This window comes from Loa loa (assembly GCF_000183805.2).
Source record: "Loa loa unplaced genomic scaffold supercont3.44, whole genome shotgun sequence".
NCBI classification, from domain to species: domain Eukaryota; kingdom Metazoa; phylum Nematoda; class Chromadorea; order Rhabditida; family Onchocercidae; genus Loa; species Loa loa.
In genome coordinates this window covers 45,008-62,990 of record NW_018108224.1, presented here as the reverse complement: position 1 = coordinate 62,990, position 17,983 = coordinate 45,008, and the positions used below count along the sequence as shown (strand labels likewise).

The window sequence follows — 17,983 nt, the reverse complement described above, 5'->3', positions numbered from 1 at the left end:
CTTATGCAACGTGGAAAAATGAGCAGAATTAAATTAAATGTAGGGTTTGAGGCTAGTGTTTGTAATAATTCTTGCTTTTAATGTGAGGTGCTTTCTCATCCTTAAACCTCTTCTTTCCACTTCCCTTTATCTTCTTTTGCTTGATAAATTGGATGGTGATTTTGAGATTTAATGTTCTCACATCTAATAAACCAAAATGAAGCACGTCAAGTAGTGTCTGTATCTGAAATTAGTAGGTCAATGAGGGGAAGCTAATTCAGTATATCAACTTATTTCTTGGGGACCTGTAAGCTAAGTATGTAAGTTACAGTAGCAGAAACAGAAGAACGATGAAATTTTGATCGTAAAAAATATTTTGGCTGACATCTCTTTTCGCTAAGCCATCTAGAATCCATATCATCTTTGTAATTTTTATTGTTGATGTATAATGACGTATTCGTGAAAAATTAGCTGCCGATAAATTCGATAGCCGGTAACGAAAATTCTGAAGAATTATGGTAATGTCGTGGTGGAAAGGCTTTCCTGCTCTACTGGTTATTGCCTCTTTAGTTGGTAGTACCGAATTGCCTTCTTCTGACATTACAATTTCCGTAGAACGGGTAATCGATATATCAACGCAGGTATTTCTTTTTAATTTGAATTTTAACTTCGATTTCTTATTTTCTTGGAGCTTATCAGTTATTCAGTGCAACGTCGTGTCCAGTGAATAGCATGACTCCGTGCTAAGCAAGTCAGTGGTCATATTTTTACCTTTGGGACAAAACAGTATTAGAAAACTATTGCACTCAGTCCATTCTCTGATGGATCAGCCGAAACAATGCCTGGTATTTAAGCAATACTTGTATCTGAAAGTTGGCCTATGAAAAGGAATACTTTTGACTTACACAATCTTTTTCATTAGAACTTGTCACATTTACAGAGGGTTAGGGACAAAAAACAGGAAAGAATTTTTCACTGGAAGAAATCTATTTGATAGATTAACCTCTTTTCCCTAAGTTTGTTATATCAAAGCTTAATTACTGCTACCAATATATATTTGAGTTTTTCTTCCAGATAGTAAAAGTAACCGATAAATATGAAGTAACAAATGAAGGCAGTAAGGAAATCAATAGTTTTGTACACTTAGTCCATGAAAAGGAGCACTTGCGGCTTGCATACATTTCTGCGATTGTTTCGAAAAAAGATACGGGATTAAAAGTGTCACTTATCGACCATGGAAGGGACAGTATAAAAGAAGGATTTGTGGCCTACAAGGTTTTTACTTTACTTTTCTGAAATCATTGGTATTTAGTTCGATGTTATATGCTGTAAAAAGTATCTAGGGGAGAAAGTCGTAAAATTTTATTTGCAGATTGAATTACAAAATGCTATTCCGCCAAACGGCAAAACTGTTGTTACCGTGGAGTATCAACTGACAGAATATTTGGAACCACATCCAAAGAGGATCACTCAAGCTGAATCACAGTAGGTTTTTGTTAAGCTGTTAGACTTTTTGCTTTTTTTATGAACCGTTTTCTTGCTCAAATAACTGAATCCTACTGTAGATAATCTCATCAAAACTATCGGTTATTGTTAGCTGAGACCAACAAAACTCTTATATGCATTGTGCGTCAACTTTGTTTCTATAGCAGTAGCAATGGACAAGTTTTGTTTATCTAAAGCACCGATCACTTTAAACAGTTTTGATTGTTATGGAACTTTTTTTCAACATAGTATCGTTGATTTACAACTTTCCTAACTTAGGTTTGTTGTTTACAAAGGGAATGCACATGTTCCGAGTATTTATCCAGTGAAACAGGAGAAAACTGTGGTACTTTTGCCTAGCGGAAAACTTGAATCTCGTACAACAGTTCCACCAACATCAGTTGACAATGGCAAAATAATTTATGGGCCATATATAGACCAGAAACCGTATGCGGTGGTAAGATCCTTAGTTATAGAGGTCGAAACTTTATAGAGGTCGAAACTTTGAAATCACTACTTCCTGGTTGAAATAACTTGTTTTGAACTGTAAATTTGTTTAAGGTGGAAGTTGTTGTGCACTATGAAAACAACACGCCGTTCATTGTAGCAACTGATGTTGTGAGAGTGATTGAAGTTTCACATTGGGGTAATATTGCTGTAGAAGAGGCGATCAACGTTGTTCATAAGGGAGCAGAATTAAAGGTGTTCATGTTTTTGTTCTGATGTTTATTATATTGGATTTTATTGTGATATATCGTTCTAGCATTCAGATTTCAGGGTTCATTTTCTCGTCTTGATTTCCAAATGGATCGAAGAGGCAGTAAAAGGCCAGTGGTAACTCAATATAAAGTATGCATTTTCCTAAACTTATGGATTTCAACCGTCCGGATTCGTGTTTGCGTACTTTGGGTTATTTGAAAGAAATAATTGCAGACTTTATTACCAGCATCGGCGAAGGATATTTATTATCGCGACGAAATTGGTAACATCTCTACTTCAGCCGTGCGGAAAATGACAGATGTTGTTGAATTAATTGTACAACCACGTTTTCCATTGTTCGGTGGGTGGAAAACGGATTATGTACTGGGTTACAACGTTCCAGCTTATCAATATCTTTATTCATCAGGCAATAAATTTGCACTGAAGATGCGTATTGTTGATCATCTGTTCGACGACGCCGTTATTAAGAATTTGAAGTTGAAAATTATACTACCAGAAGGGAGTAAGTAAGTGTTTACATTTTATATTTTGATGCTAATTTTATTTGGATTTGCGATTTTCCGATGCAGTTGAGTGACTAAAGCTTTTGTAGCTCTCCATTAAATATTTTGTTTCCAGGGACTTCAAACTGACAACACCATATCCAATGACGAGACATCCAGATGAGTTACATTTCACATACCTGGACACTACTGGCCGCCCTGTCATCACAGTCGAAAAAGATAACCTCGTTGATTTCCACATTCAAATGTTCACTGTATGTGCTTTCTTTTTTTTATTTAAATAGATTTTTTTATGACTTTATAGATATGCAATGAATCATAATAGAGCGGAAAATTCCATCTCTGTAATTATGATTGCAAGTGGAAAAATCCGTTGGTTTCCATTAATAGATTAGAGACCCTTTCTGATAATCACTCCCCGATAAATGCCATATTAATCAAAGTGAAGTAATGTAATTTAATGTAATTTTGTCCTGATATGTTAGTTATTTATCACAATGAGGTTTTGCAGTTGCACTACGAATTTGACCGCATGCAACTTTGGAGAGAACCTTTCCTTGCTTGTGCCGCTTTTGCAACTTTGTTTGTTGCAGTTATCATATATGTTCGATTGGATTTCACAATCTGGCCTGTAAGCTGTTCATTTTCAATAGTTTTTTTCTTTTTATTTGAGACTTGCCTGTGTGTGGGATATATATGTTCGATTTGATTGTTTCCCAAAAACTCCTATATCAAAATGTTTCCTTAAAGTCATGCAGCAATAAAAAATATTGACAGGCAACAAGGTAACAAATTGTCTTCTCTCACTTTTCGTGTGCTTCACTGTTTCTGCATTGCTTCTCTTCCAAAATAATCTTGTTAATGCAAGCTTAAAATTTGATGAGAGTTTTTTGTATGCATTTTGAGGACGTTGCAACAGAAAGTCGGTTGCAAGCGCAAGGACAAGTGGAACAGCTAACAGATCTACATGCTGATCGATTGAAAATTTACGACCATTTTGCGGATGCTGTGAACAAATTCAAGAATAATAAGGTCCTTACCTTCTCATGTTTTTCGAGTATTTAAGAAAAGTTCTGTAGCATATTTCATGGCAGTACTGTAGTATATTTCACGTCACATTGTTTTATGGTTTAGTGAAAATTGTTACCGCCATATAAATTCAGGATCTGGCTGCATTTACAACAGCAAGGAAAAAGGCAGAGAATGATCTGAAAAACGTTGGACAGGCTATCGCTGATCTGCAGAGCGAATTGAAATCTACAAACGCTGACATATCTGACAAGGTATTTCCTTATCTTTGTTCCAGCTTACTCGCGACTGTTGCATTTCAAGATGTAGCGGAATTGAATATAATATTAATTTGCAGCTGTTTAAATAAAGTAGTAACTATTTTAGACCTTTTTAATAATTCATTTCACTAGAATTTTATGTGTTATTTCTTGTACAAGGTGGAAAGTATAAGTTGCCTCCTTGGTAACAAGTAAATGCGAAGAATTGACTCAAACCAGGTAGTATTTTTGGATTCTAGTTACAGTGGTATTGGTCATTATTTAATTTCAGTTAAACGAAGTCAATAAAATGCACAAACTAACGATGGATGTTATAAACAATTATTTGGGACAAGTAAGATTTTAATCGCCTGGAATAAGTCCAAACTGTAATTGAATTTTGCGGATTTTATGCTTTTTCTGACTGTAGTATTGAGTGTTTTTTTGGTCCTTGTGGCTACAGCAGGAATGTTGAGTGCCTTAAAATGTTACATCATGGTACAGAAACTTGAAATGAAGCCTAGAATTTGAAACCACATCATGCATTCGGCAATAGTTGACACTGGTTATACTTAAAAGCCAACAAAACTTCTCTTAGAAATTTTACCTCCGGGGCTATTTTGAAACACCCAGAAAATTCTTCCCATAGTAGTGTCAGGCAGTTTTAAAGGTTTCACTACATATGTATGACTAGTGCTGTGGTGCATAAATTTTCGCATAAAATCTTACTTTGCCAGCCTCTAAATTTTCCTATTTATTCGTTGGACGTTTAGGCCATCATTGATTCGGATTGTTTGACTTTAGCCAGTGAAAGTATGCTATGCTAGCTTTCTTCGAAATATGTACCCCATCAAACATCGAAACGAAACAGTTATGGTTAGTCCAGTGGAGGGAATTTCTTAGAAAATCTATAGGATGAAATAACCAGAGATGGTTGTTTTCCTTTTTTTTTCTTTAAAAAAAGAAATTAAAACATAATTTCAGACGGAACGCTTCATTAAAGGACAGCTTTCTAAAGTGGCTTTCGCCGATGCAGAAAAGTCGTATGCACAAAAGCTGAATGAAGCAAAGCAAAGAATGGATTCTGTAATTTATGCTCTGTAGGTTACACATATGGACGGAGTTATAATGAAAATATTTAAAATTCGAAGTTAGTTACTACACGCGATGTAATTGATAAATTCGTTTGAACTAAAATTGATTTCGGAAAGAGCCTTTCTCCAGTGTTGATTACATCACAGATTGCTACCTCTTTTAGTTTTGAATTGTTGCTAAAGCATAAAATGTGTTTGTGATTCCTTTTCATCCTGGTTGAAATTTGGAGAAATGTTGTGGTATAAGTAATGTAACGAGTGGGTGATTGTTGTATTTTTCGTTACTATTTATTCAACATTTCATTCATTAAATTATAAATCTTTTCTCATAAACACGTTAGGATTATCTTTATTTCCTGTAGAAGTTTATTAAGAATTTTCCGTCTGATTTTTTATTTGATTGTTATTTTCATTGCAAGTCCAATGACAAATAGCTCACTTAGCTCGGGATGTTCTCTAGTGCAATTTCGGAAATAATGAAGACAAATACAGTGTTAATCATAGATCGTATGATAATTTGATAACTTAGGATTCAGAGGATTTTTTTCTTTATTACGTGTAAATTTAACGTTGGAAGTTTATTGTTGAGGTGAACTTGAAGTTTTCTATTATTTTCTTTTTTGTTGCTATATATGGTCAATTGTAAGAGCATAAATTCTGCTAAGCGTTGAATAATTATTTATTCTTCTTTTGCCTGCATACGCGGCTCCATGTATGGTTCTTGCAAAATTTCCATTTACAGTGAAATATAAGTTCAGTGTTTGATCGGAAACTTTCACAGTGATCTATTGCAGGATATTTCATATTCTTTGAAATGCAACAGTTTATAAGTTCCCAGTTTTAATTTGCAATTTACACAGTTATTCCTTAACAGGTATGTGTTTTCCCATTACTACTTTGATGTTTTAAATTTGGGATTTTTCTTATAGAGTAAAATCGTTAGGATGATATGACAGAGTCTGTCGGAAACATTGACAATGGACATTTTTTTTGTTTGTTCGTTTTTTGTCGAGATAGTTTTGTGCATTTTCAGATTTTTGTATTTTAAAAAGATTCACTTATTTGATGATATACTATTATGACATATCGGGGAGGCAGTAATGGTGTAAATGTGATGGGTGAAAATAGCGATGGAACATTTATGGAGCGTCGTAATGATGCGCTGGTTGAGAAGTTATCCGGGAAAGTGGCCGCACTGAAGAAAATAACAATAGCAATTGGTGATGATGTACGGGAACAGAATCGCTTGTTAAATGAAATGGAAACAGATTTCGATGCATCGAGAGGTTTGCTGGGTTCAACGATGCGAAAATTGAATCGAGTTGCTAAAGCTGGTGGCAAACATTTGACATGTTATCTTGTCTTATTTGCTTTATTCGTTTTCTTGGTAATTTATTGTTTAATTCGTTAGCCAAATTAAAGAAATGTATGCAATGAGAACCTATCTCCTTATGTTTTATTGTTTTTCTCTTCTGACTGCACTTCACGCTTGTAAATCCCGCTTAAAACTTCCTTTCCTTTTTTTTTGCGTTTTCTGAATATTAGGTAATTTTATAGTTGAAAGCGTCTCTGTTCAAAATTCTTGGTCAGAGAAAATTTCATTAATTGATGCCCGTTTTCGGATTCTTTAAACTGCAGTCCGTCTTCTAAAACGATGGATCTGGGAGTTGTTTTGGATAAGTTGGGAGTTGTTTTTAGTGATATGTTTATATATTTGAATTATTCTAATTAATTCTAATTTGGTTGTCTCAACATCCATTTCGGCTTCATTTGCATATTTTAGTATCTAAATGTTTTCTGTGATGTAAAATGATACGTTTCAGTGATTATAAATGATGAATTGCATATGATAACATGATAGCTATTCAGAGAAACTTCAGGTCATAGTTTAGAATGGTTTTATACAGTGTAGCTCCTGTGCTGAGTCCTGCTGTGGTACTGCATTTGTGTACTTGTGGACATCCCGTGATACTTTCCAAAAGAGAGATTTTGTTGTGTCAGAATGAGTCTAAGCGCGAATGTATACTTGTTTGTTGTGTCAGAATGACTTTTGCTGATAAATCCTGCGGATTCAAATGTTTGCAATTTTAAGTAGCTAGTGGGTTACTTTCGTACGCTGCAACTGACATAGTGGGGCGGAATGTGTGTTCAATTCTGGTGTATTTGATTTATTGATCACCCGTTTCGAAAATTTTAATCTATTACCAACAGGGTGGTTTTAATTTTTTACATAATTTTGTTGATTTCAAAGGAAACAACGGAGTTTTGTATGAAACTGTTTTTGGGAGCAGTATTTTAACAAATTAAAGAAGAGCGCTGCTATTTGCTCAAGGATTAGTTTTGATTGTTTCAACTCTCTGTTACTAGAAGAATATTCAGGTTGATCACTGGACCGGGATAATATTTGGAGGGGTTTTATGGGACAGAAAAAGTACTAACGGAAACGAACAAGTTACTTTAAGTTCCTCGTGACATATTTATTTTGCATGACTCGATTATTATCACCAATTAGATAGTTAATATTGGAGTCTAGATAAGTAGCTCTCTTTAACCGATTTTCGACCAGGAAGACGTCACTCACCATGTCTTTGAACGCGTCCTTATAGTTTCCCATGGAAATTTAGTGTTCCATGGAAACTGCAAGGTAAGAATGTTTGCTACAAAGGTGTATTTGATTTTTCTAAAGTTGCCATGGAAACATATGCAAAGAAAAGTGATGGGTGACAATGTCAATGTGAAATGCAACTGCTGCAAGGATCTTGCGTCATTGTTAACTTCTTTAAACTCGGAGCAATGTTATATTTAATTTTTTTTTTTGAGATAAAAATAAGACACGCTGTACCGCATGTTCCGCTCAAAAATCCGCTATGGCTTTATTAAGTACTACGACTCGTTGCAAACCTATGTGCATTATACTGAACCCCAATTTGAACATGAAAAATATTTCGTTAGCTAATAATAACTCATTCAAGCGATATTATTTAAGACTTATTTAATATAATAGGCGCTGTTATATCCATCCATCTCAATTAGCTACAAGCTCATGCTGTGAATTAGATTTTTCACTAAAGCTTTATATTCGCTTAATAGAACGTCTTGATTATTCCCAAATAGCGATGGAATTCGCGCACATATGGCCCAATAATTTAGTTCAACAAGCTGAATAAACTAATATACTAATGACCTCCACCCGACATAAAACTGAAGTTTTTGTTGGAACTTATAAGTAACTTCCATATGATTCTGAGAGAAATGTTACCTTCCGCTAACTAACTCCGCAAAAACGATAAGACCTCTTAGTTCCATGGAACAAAAAGAAACTCGAACCGCAACCGCGTAACGAAATAGGGTCATCATGTAACCTTATGCGTGAACGGAGGTTAGTCCTAAAATCAAGAAAGGCATCAGTACAGGATTCCGGTATTCCCATCAGGCGCATTGGCGGGATCCAACTGAGCAAACTGGCGAGACGTATTTAATGGATCTGCAGTTTTTGGTCTGAACATTGGTTAGCGCAGTGTCGTTCTGGAAATCTCTCCCTTCCGTATAACCATTCTTTGTGATTAGACGTATGACATGAAGAACTTTCATGTGATCTCTTTATACTAATATTACTAGATATGTGAAGTAATACTGATTCCAGCACTCCATCGATTCTTGCTGGAATTCCTCTTTCCAGTTTTCTTGAACAGCGGTGTATACACCGTGATTGATGATGTAGCAGTCCAAATACCTTTTTACTATTCCTTATACTGTTAATTGTCATCTTTTTTCTCAGGTTTAAGAATAAATCATCACATTCTCAAGGTCGGTGTTGCGTGTATAATAGCATATGTTTTCTCCTAGAAAATGTGAAGCTTATTTTCAAGAATTTTGGCAATCTATAGCAAGGTATGAAGATGGATGGTGACGGTGTTGTCAAAATTAATGAGGATGGGCAGACAATTGACGAACTTATGAACAGTCACGTTGGATTGACATACAAGTACTGTTATTCCTTTCCTTTCTTTTCAGAATAATTCAATTCCTGTTGTAACTAAATTTTAATAAGGGGAATGAATGTAAGGCAAATTATTAAATGATCAGGTGAATGTAAACATTTTGGAATGAAATATATCTGCTTATAGCATAGTTGTTTCAGTGATTTCAATATATTACCGGGTTACATCAGTTTTGACGTTTCTTCCGTTGATTTAACAACACATTTAACACGAGATATTACGCTTAAAACACCATTGGTGTCATCACCGATGGATACGGTAACTGAATGCGAGATGGCGATCGCTATGGCGGTTAGATACTATTCCGATTATTGACAACTGATATACGCTAATTCATTGTAGCGTAAATTATAGATTATTGACAATTGATATACGCTAATTCATTATAACGTAAATTATATGTATGTCAGTCATGCTGACTCACTTGTACCTTGAATAACAGTTCCTTTGTCGTTCTTTTGAAAGAACACTAACGCCTAAAATGTCTCCTGTAAATTATTTGCCGATTAAGCTATCTTGATAGATTCATTTGATTAGTAATAATAATTAGTATATAAATATGGCACAAAGAGATCTTAGCTTTAGCAGGACGTTGGTATGATATGCAAATCTTATAATGTAAATAGCCAAATCTCATAATGTAAATAGCTGTGTTCGAGGCAATTGAATTGTTTATAAATGCATTAAGGAATGGTATCAAGGAATTAACGTAAATGACATGCATTAGTCAATCAGGTAGCGATGTTTAGATGTGATTAAAATTGACAAGATCTATCCCTGCAAATTTCGAATTGTTAAGGCAGTATTAACGATCTTTTTTCAGTTACATGGTGGTATTGGTATAATTCACTCCAATTTTCCCTCTTTAGAAGGACAGGTTGAAGAAGTTATCAAAGTAAAGGTGAAGTTTTGCTCATCCAACTTTCTTACTTCATCAATATGCCTTTTTTGATTTTCTAGGATTTTAGTCGAACTGCCAATGTTACCCTACTGTCCATAAAATGCGATTATTAAATGAAATGTTTCAATAATTTAGAGAAATCGTTAAGAGATATCCATGTACAGGTGTTGATGGGACGAGAGAGTGAGGAAGTGCTTGTTCGTCCTGCTTGTGTAATTGTTTCTATAGCAAGAGGAAGATAAAAGCTGTGGAAATATAGATTCTTACTGTTTAATTAAAATTTTCCAGCGTTATAAGCAGGGGTTTATAACACACCCTCACTGTATCAAAGAGACTGATACAGTGTTAGATTTGATGAGGATAAAGCTGAAATACGGTTTTACGGGAACACCAGTTACATCAACAGGACACGTTGGTGGCCAATTGCTAGGTATGCCTTTGCGTTAAAAGATTTTCCATCATCTGGCTCATTTGATCATTTATAAGAACGAATCAGGTGAAAAAAATTTACCAATGACTAGGAACTGCTTTTTCTGGTTTTTTAAAATAGTTGGGTTTTTAAAATTTAGATTTGATTCTATTAAAAATTTATGCTGCGCTTCAAGTATTATGTGCTTGTTGTTCACTTTAAATCTTATTTGAATTGTAGGTCTGGTAACTTCGCGTGATGTAGACTTTATTGATGAAGACAGATATTCGACCACGAAAATAAGTGATGTAATGGTTCCATTCGACCGGCTTATAACGGGTAGTGAAGATCTTACTTTGGAACATGCCTACAAAATCCTAGAAAATGAGAAGAAAGGTAAGTGATTATTCGTCGCCTTTGATTAAAGCGATGTCTCTATTAAATGTCTGATAACAATTTCTTTGGAATAACCATTTTCTTAGATAATGAGCAAAGTAGGATTTAGGTTTTATGATCTGACATCGTTACGTGTTGCTAATTTGTGTGATTCCATTTATTGGACATCTTTGCAGGAAAATTACCCATTGTTAACAGCAAAAAAGAATTAGTATCCTTAATAGCTCGTACTGATCTAAAGAAGGCTCGAGATTTTCCATGGAGTTCATATGATTCGAAGGGACAGTTGAGAGTAGGTGCAGCTATAAATACCCGAGAATCTGCAAAAGAAGCGGTGAAGAAGTTAGTTGCGGCTGGTGCTGATGTTCTTGTCATTGTAAGTGATAAATTTTATCTTGACCTCGCTCGTCATCTTCCCTTCCATATTCCTTCCCCATGAGAATCACGAGAGCAGTCTCATTAATAGAATTATTGGGAGTCATGTTCAGGGCGGTATTTGTAACTGCATGAGTAAGTGTAGAAATGACACAACAGGATAACATACTAGATGTTTTACCTATATTTGAGAAAACAGTTTTCTAATATTATATTACCTATTTATTTGTCCACTTACAATTTATTCCATAGAGCGGGCTTATTTTTACTATTATTTTTACTATTGTTTTTTATTTTCACTATTTTTATTTTTACTATTGGACTGTAAGAATTGGCTCAGGAAGTTCATTCCCAATTTGGAATGACTCTATGAGAGTGGCCGATTATTTTTCCATAATATCTATCATTTATATCCTCTTAAGAGATATCAGAATGTAAAAGAGTCAAGTTATCGGTGGAAGAAAACAGGAAAAAAAATATGATGTTAAGAAGTTTTCCTATGAATAGTAGTTCCTTATGATTATTTAATTCGTGTTTTAACTTTTTTTTCTCGATGAAATTTAGAATTATGAATAGTTCATTATTCTTTGCTTTATTAAAGATAGAACAAGTAGGAAAACATATGTGTTTATATATATACATATACACATATATGTATATTATATATATATATATATATACATATATATATATAAACATATATTACAAGTTGTCCGCGAAAAGTCCGATTGTCTCGAACGCTGAACTCTTGCACTCTTTACGAAACTGTGCATTACTCTGCGAATGTCTCTATATTTGTAGGACTCTTCACAAGGTGCCAGCATGTATCAAGTGAATCTTTTGAAATGGATAAAGAGTACTTATCCAGAAACGCCACAGATAATTGCGGGCAATGGCAAGTTACGTTATATTCTTTTTTAGTCTTATCTTTTTCTTTCTTTCTAGAATAGTTTCTAAATTGCCGGATTGAAGGAGTTGATATTTTTCCTATATCACTGAGGCTTTATACCGTATACCTGGCAAACCTATTCGGCACTTAATTTTTGAACAAAACAACCTTCTGTCGTCTTCTGATCACTGATTAGATATAGTCTCTTAGCCCATGTTAGTATAGTGTAACATATTGTACGTGTTCTACGCAAAGTATATATTTGGCAGATGAATATTTTAAAGCATTATAATGCAGTGTTGCTTTTATTCAAGTGTGAATGAATGTCTAGTATTGGTGATATGCATTCATTGGACTGATATATTTTTTCTAAACATTTCCTTATTTTCAGTTGTAACACAAAAGCAAGCAGAAATCCTGATTAATGCTGGGGCGGATGCCATTCGTATTGGTATGGGCAGCGGTTCAATTTGTATTACTCAGGAAGGTATGTACATTCCCTATTTAACTTCGTAAACATATAATCTTTGCTACTGTATATGCATCCCAGAGAAAAATACCATCATCGTCTTAGGGTACCTTAACTTTCATTTTGTGCTGGTGTGTGTTTAAATAAAATGAACAGCAATATTTTCACATCTCTTTGTGTTTCAGTTACTGCAGTTGGAAGAGCACAAGGCACAGCAGTTTATCAAGTTGCAAGGTACGCCAGGACTCGTGGGATTCCCGTAATTGCTGATGGCGGAATAAGAGATGTTGGCTATATCACGAAAGTAATATTATGATGGATTTGTAGATCTTAGTTCTTTAGCTTAACTTTTGTAATTTGAGAAGTTCAGGCTTTGGCACTTGGCGCATCGACAGTGATGATGGGTGGTCTTTTAGCTGGTACAACAGAAGCACCCGGAGAATATTTCTGGGGTCCAAGCGGTGTACGTCTTAAGAATTATCGTGGGATGGGTTCAGTGGATGCTATGGAAGCAAATGTCAGTAGTCAAGATAGGTATTTTAGCAGGTAATTTCTTTTTTCAGAAATGTTGTAGCTTGCTTCTCTACTCTGAATGGCATTTGAAAAAGGTACGTCGAAGTTTTTTTTTTTTGATGCAGAATTCATGTAATTAAATCCATTCCACGTTAGAAATGTTATTTACAATATATTCGTATCAAAACGAGTTTATTTTTAGCAGGTCGGATTCGATAAAAGTTGCTCAGGGAGTGTCTGCTACAATGAGAGATAGAGGTAGCATTCATAAATTCGTTCCATATTTAGTACGAGGAATTCAGCATGGTTTTCAAGATATCGGTGTTAAAAATATGGATGAACTCAGGTTCGTTTAATATCTCTTTGCATCCGTGTAGTTTGTTTCATATGGTATGGGATGCTGTTGGATGATTGCGAAAAGTAAAATAGTGCTATTCCAGGAATGGTATTGTTCGTGGTGAAATCAGATTTGAGCGTCGGTCATCGAATGCTCAAGTTGAGGGAGGAGTGCATTCCTTGCACTCGTAAGCTTATTAAATTTTTTCTCAACAAATTGTACTGTTAGGAACAGGACTTTATTTCTATGGGAACATCATACTTTAGAGAAAAATTATGCATAAGATCTGTTCATAACAATCTTGGAACACGGAAAAGACAATTGAAGGAATCAATAGTTGTTTTCAGTTACGATAAACGACTTTATTGAAGTATGAGGAAGTCTGCTGAATAACCGATTCTATTGCTGCAGTAAATTTGTTGAATTTTTTTCTCCACTTTTTTTTATAGGACGGATTTGGCAAGAGTTGTGATTTGCTTTTTAATAATTCTTAGTCTTATAATTTTCCTGAGATGAATTGTGAAATAACGTATCGGTAAAAGCAGTACCTTATGGTAAACTGTTTTCGTTTATTTATTTTGTTTTATCATTCTCCTAGTTCTCAGCATACTTAGCGTTCTCAGGGTTCTCAATGACTTCGGTTCCACTGAATATAGACTTATTGCACTGTTATCCTCTTCTACCTTTCACTCTTTACAGTGACTGAGGTCTTTATTCTTATTTGAATTGGTTTACCTCCAGTATTTATCAAATTTATGAGTAATATTGGGTAATGTGTTGCTGTTTGTTTTGTTATATTTGTATGTTGTTCACATTTGCATTAAACTGCATTCCGCGTCAGATTACCATATATTTTATTTGACAAAAATCAATCATAATATCATTTGAAATGGTATTATTTAGTAGAATTAGCGATTTAATATAGCATAAGAGAGTTGAAGTACATGTTGCTGTCATTGCCCGGTGAAAACTAATTAGGATAAATCATTAATAACCACTGCAGGGAGTGGAATACAACGATCTTGAAATGGTTATAATGCTGAAAATGCACCTTGCCATCTTTGCGCAGTAATGTTTTAAGATATTTTCGGGTTCTCATTTATCAAGTTGGATGTGTTGTTTATCGGGACCTTGCTTCATTTTGGCTTCAGTTCTTAGGGGTTGTTAAAAGACTCGGGAGGATGTTCAGAAATGAGGTATATCGGTATTTACTATGGGCATCCTATGATGGTGCTCGGTTTATGGCCGTTGCTAATGGAAGTATCAATCATAGTGTGCTTAGTTTTCTGAAAGCACTTGTGCGAGGGACTTTTCCAGATATTGGAAAGCAGTTTAAAATGTCGCCTTCAAGCAGGTTTGTCGCTTATCAATGTTTCACACAAATTCAGCTGTTTACAAAGTATTTCAAATATAGTTCAGTAATCTCTGAAGTGTTGGAGGATTCTGAGATTTTGTTTTTGTCTTTTTTTTCACCACGTGATTCATTCCGGACATAATCAATTCAGAACTGATGCGGGAGTACATGCAATACGAAACGCTTTTATCATGCAAATTCCCATCGGAAATGTAGATGAAGACAAGAGTAACCTACTAGATGATTGGAATCACAAAACTAAGGAATGTATTGGTACATCGTTACGTGTTCTAGATTTTCATGCCGTTTCGAAAGGTTTCTGTTCCAGGAGAAATGTTTCATACAGGTATATCAGTTTCCTGTTTCACCTAATGAAATTCGATAAAAGATAAGGAATAAAAACTCAGTGAAAAGAAATTTTGTATAATTTATTTACCCTGACTTCTAAGTTCAAGTGATAAATATATTAGTGTGTTATGAATTTCTGAACGTCATGGTGTAACCATTACTGACGACCACTTTTTTTCTTTTCCTTTTCCAAAGTTTTGCAGAAAATATAAATATCGGTTAGCCATAGCAGAAAACGAGGAAGAATGGTTGAAAAATGCAGAACAACCGCTGTTGTGGCAATTTGCCGAAAGGCCGTATATTTGGTTCTTACCAAATGGTTTTGACATTCGAAAGGCTGCAGACGCATGTTCCTTATTCCAAGTAAACTTTTGACCTACCTTTCATCTTCATCATTTTTAAATTGTAAACTCCATGGTATTCATAACAGTGCAATTCCACGCTTTCTATATAAAACTCAAAGTACGGGTTTTTTTTCATGGTACCCACAACATGGCCTCGTTCATGAAATATCCGCTACGTGACCGCTTAAGGACTGATAGTCGCACTCCAACGATGAGACATTTGCTACACGTTGGCATTTCTGGAGGTAAGTGTAACTTATGTTTTTTTTATATACTTCACTAGTTTCTTTATTCATTAAAAGATTGTTGCGATCAATTCTGCAATACAGTATGTGTTGCAGTCAGTCATCATACAGGCAATAACTATGGCTCCAACACTAAGTTCTCAACAATATGTACATTCTAAAAAGTTATACTTGGTGCAATACGTAGCGAATTCTTGCTATGCTTCCAAAACATTTCGAGATTAGCTGTTCGCATCACTCGCTAACAACATGTCGGTTTAATATTGGATCAAATATTCCCTGCAATCAGGATAACTGGATTAAATCAAAAGAATTGAGTTTTGCAGGTGGAAGTCGATTTGGGAATGTTAACGGTTTTAGTGTAATCGATATTAATGTTATTTCAAGATCTTTTTTGCGATCACAAGTAAGTTATATCTTTACATTTTTTGCCATCAAATGATTTTTTTTTTTCTCTTGTGCCACAACGATTGAATTTGCGGTTCGTGATTGTCGGAAGAGGAATGATTATAAAGAGTTCAACATGAAGCATTTATGTATGTGTATGTGTTCTGTCAAATAGGGGTCTAGACTAAAGCAAGGAACTTGATAAAGTGGACGGGACAGCAAACTTCATTAATTGAAAAATTGCGAACCTATGCATACGACTAAAAGTGTCCCAGCCTAGACAAACTGGGAGAATGGTAAATAGTAAACTATCAATCTCTTTCCTATATTTTGTTTTAAATGGTAGTGAGGTGTCGATATTACATTCAGATAAGACATATGGTACGCAGCATTGTCGAGCATGCTTACGGACGTCTGCAGCGGGAACGTTTGGTATGGTTGCTAAACAACCCAAATCCTGAAAATTTTCATCATTTCGGAATGGTGGCAGCTCCACCCCAAGGATTATTTCTAGAAGATGTTGTGTACGACGAACGAATGTTTATCAATCCCGTACCATACCATTACCATAGCTGGGATGATGAAATGGATGAAACGTTTTGTGATGAATCGTTTTGATTAAAGTGCAACATGTCATAAGTAGGATAAAGACATGATAGAAGAACTGTATTCGTTGTTATCAATAAGTTTCTGTTCGAATCCACCGAGATCCGTATTTCCATTAATGAACACTTTTACTAGATTCTATCAGCATATTACTACCATTTGTGGAGCAATCATTCCCAGCATATCAAAAATACTTTGACCAAATGATCACCCTTCCTGCGGGAGTCCTAGATTTCGAAATGGAATCACTTTTCGTTTGTTCAAATACTTTACAATAATTTGAGCATGAAAATCGTCACGCAGTGACAAAGTGGGCTTGAATATGTCAAGATGGAAGTTATATGTTGTCATAAAGTCCCGTTTAACACGTTATAGTTCTTAACGTCATCTCTGGTTTGTTTCGGAAACGCGTCGTACTGAATGACCAGCAAATCTTCGGTCGGCGAATCGTGTCACCGACTTTGCGAAAACCGTTTACGACTACTTATATTGAAATGCTACTGCTTTACTCTGATTTTTACTATTAGACTCTTCAAACCATATACTGAGAGTATGTTAGCGTTGGATGATCCAGTCTACTCGTATTATAAACAGTATAACTCATCCAAAGTTCACAGTTTTGCTGATAATAAATTGGACAATGGGATCGAAGTATTCCGGTTTATGAATTACCCTCGAGAGTACCACGAGACCAGGTGACCGTTTCAGTATAGATCATGTCTCTCTAGTGATCTCTTCCAGCTTACTACCTATTGTAAATATTGCGAGAAAGAGCTCCCCGCATTACCTTATACGCCAGCTATTTGGTGATGATTCCCCTTGTCGAACGTCAGTCATTCAGTACGATTTCTCGAACTGTATCAGACATTAACATGACTTCTGTCATTTCCGAATTGCATCTGAAATCAACTCGCAATGAGTATTTTCTACACCTCTTCCACATAATTACAGTACCAACATCAAAAAAAGACCACCAAACCCGTCTTATCATAATGATTTATGTTTAGTTGTACATAAGTGAACGTAATGGATGCGTGGACGGGGCAGGTGTGTATCTGTATGTGTGTATGTGTACACACATGTGTATCTATGTACATGTTTGTCTCTATGTATATGTTTGCGTATCTGCATGTGTATGTACATGTATGTGTGTACGTCTGTGCATGTATGTATGTATATATATATATCCATATGTATGTACGTATCTATGTATGCATGTATATATGTACATACGTATGTATGTGTGTATGTACGTATGTACGTGTGTATGTATGTATGCATGTATGTATGTACGTATATATATATGTATGTATGTATGTATGTATTATGTATACATATATATATCATCTATAACGTCAAG

General features: G+C 35.0%; 6 protein-coding genes across 6 annotated transcripts; 5 read left to right on the top strand and 1 right to left on the bottom strand.

Annotated features, from left to right (window-relative positions):
• Positions 1-368: 368 nt before the first annotated feature.
• Positions 369-5,716, top strand: LOAG_00769 (ribophorin I family protein). Its single transcript, XM_003136309.2, has 13 exons — positions 369-620; positions 1,054-1,254; positions 1,352-1,464; positions 1,744-1,921; positions 2,026-2,166; positions 2,242-2,313; positions 2,398-2,690; positions 2,803-2,941; positions 3,199-3,318; positions 3,594-3,719; positions 3,851-3,970; positions 4,248-4,310; positions 4,940-5,716. Exons 1-13 carry the CDS (start codon positions 495-497, stop codon positions 5,057-5,059), a joined length of 1,812 nt encoding a protein of 603 aa, XP_003136357.1. The 5' UTR covers positions 369-494; the 3' UTR covers positions 5,060-5,716.
• Positions 5,717-5,837: 121 nt separating this feature from the next.
• On the top strand, positions 5,838-6,632 carry LOAG_00768 (vesicular membrane trafficking protein p18). The gene is made up of 2 exons (XM_020445546.1): positions 5,838-5,923; positions 6,083-6,632. The coding sequence occupies exon 2, from the start codon at positions 6,128-6,130 to the stop codon at positions 6,458-6,460; it is 333 nt and encodes a 110-aa protein (XP_020304007.1). The 5' UTR covers positions 5,838-5,923; positions 6,083-6,127; the 3' UTR covers positions 6,461-6,632.
• Positions 6,633-8,948: 2,316 nt separating this feature from the next.
• On the top strand, positions 8,949-13,710 carry LOAG_17138 (inosine-5'-monophosphate dehydrogenase; the record flags this gene model as incomplete). The annotated part of the gene is made up of 12 exons (XM_003136307.2): positions 8,949-9,034; positions 9,191-9,341; positions 9,874-9,951; positions 10,240-10,381; positions 10,601-10,756; positions 10,933-11,132; positions 11,933-12,035; positions 12,412-12,507; positions 12,675-12,793; positions 12,860-13,035; positions 13,205-13,348; positions 13,443-13,710. The coding sequence occupies 12 exons, from the start codon at positions 8,949-8,951 to the stop codon at positions 13,528-13,530; spliced, it is 1,539 nt and encodes a 512-aa protein (XP_003136355.2). The 3' UTR covers positions 13,531-13,710.
• An 810-nt stretch (positions 13,711-14,520) lies between these two features.
• Positions 14,521-15,416, top strand: LOAG_17137 (hypothetical protein; the record flags this gene model as incomplete). The annotated part of the gene is made up of 3 exons (XM_020449796.1): positions 14,521-14,693; positions 14,845-15,039; positions 15,245-15,416. The coding sequence occupies 3 exons, from the start codon at positions 14,521-14,523 to the stop codon at positions 15,414-15,416; spliced, it is 540 nt and encodes a 179-aa protein (XP_020306614.1).
• A 117-nt stretch (positions 15,417-15,533) lies between these two features.
• Positions 15,534-16,635, top strand: LOAG_00766 (hypothetical protein; the record flags this gene model as incomplete). The annotated part of the gene is made up of 3 exons (XM_003136306.1): positions 15,534-15,630; positions 15,957-16,036; positions 16,387-16,635. The coding sequence occupies 3 exons, from the start codon at positions 15,534-15,536 to the stop codon at positions 16,633-16,635; spliced, it is 426 nt and encodes a 141-aa protein (XP_003136354.1).
• A 975-nt stretch (positions 16,636-17,610) lies between these two features.
• Positions 17,611-17,970, bottom strand: LOAG_00765 (hypothetical protein; the record flags this gene model as incomplete). Its single annotated transcript, XM_003136305.2, has 1 exon — positions 17,611-17,970. One exon carries the CDS (start codon positions 17,968-17,970, stop codon positions 17,611-17,613), a length of 360 nt encoding a protein of 119 aa, XP_003136353.1.
• Between the last annotated feature and the right edge of the window lie 13 nt (positions 17,971-17,983).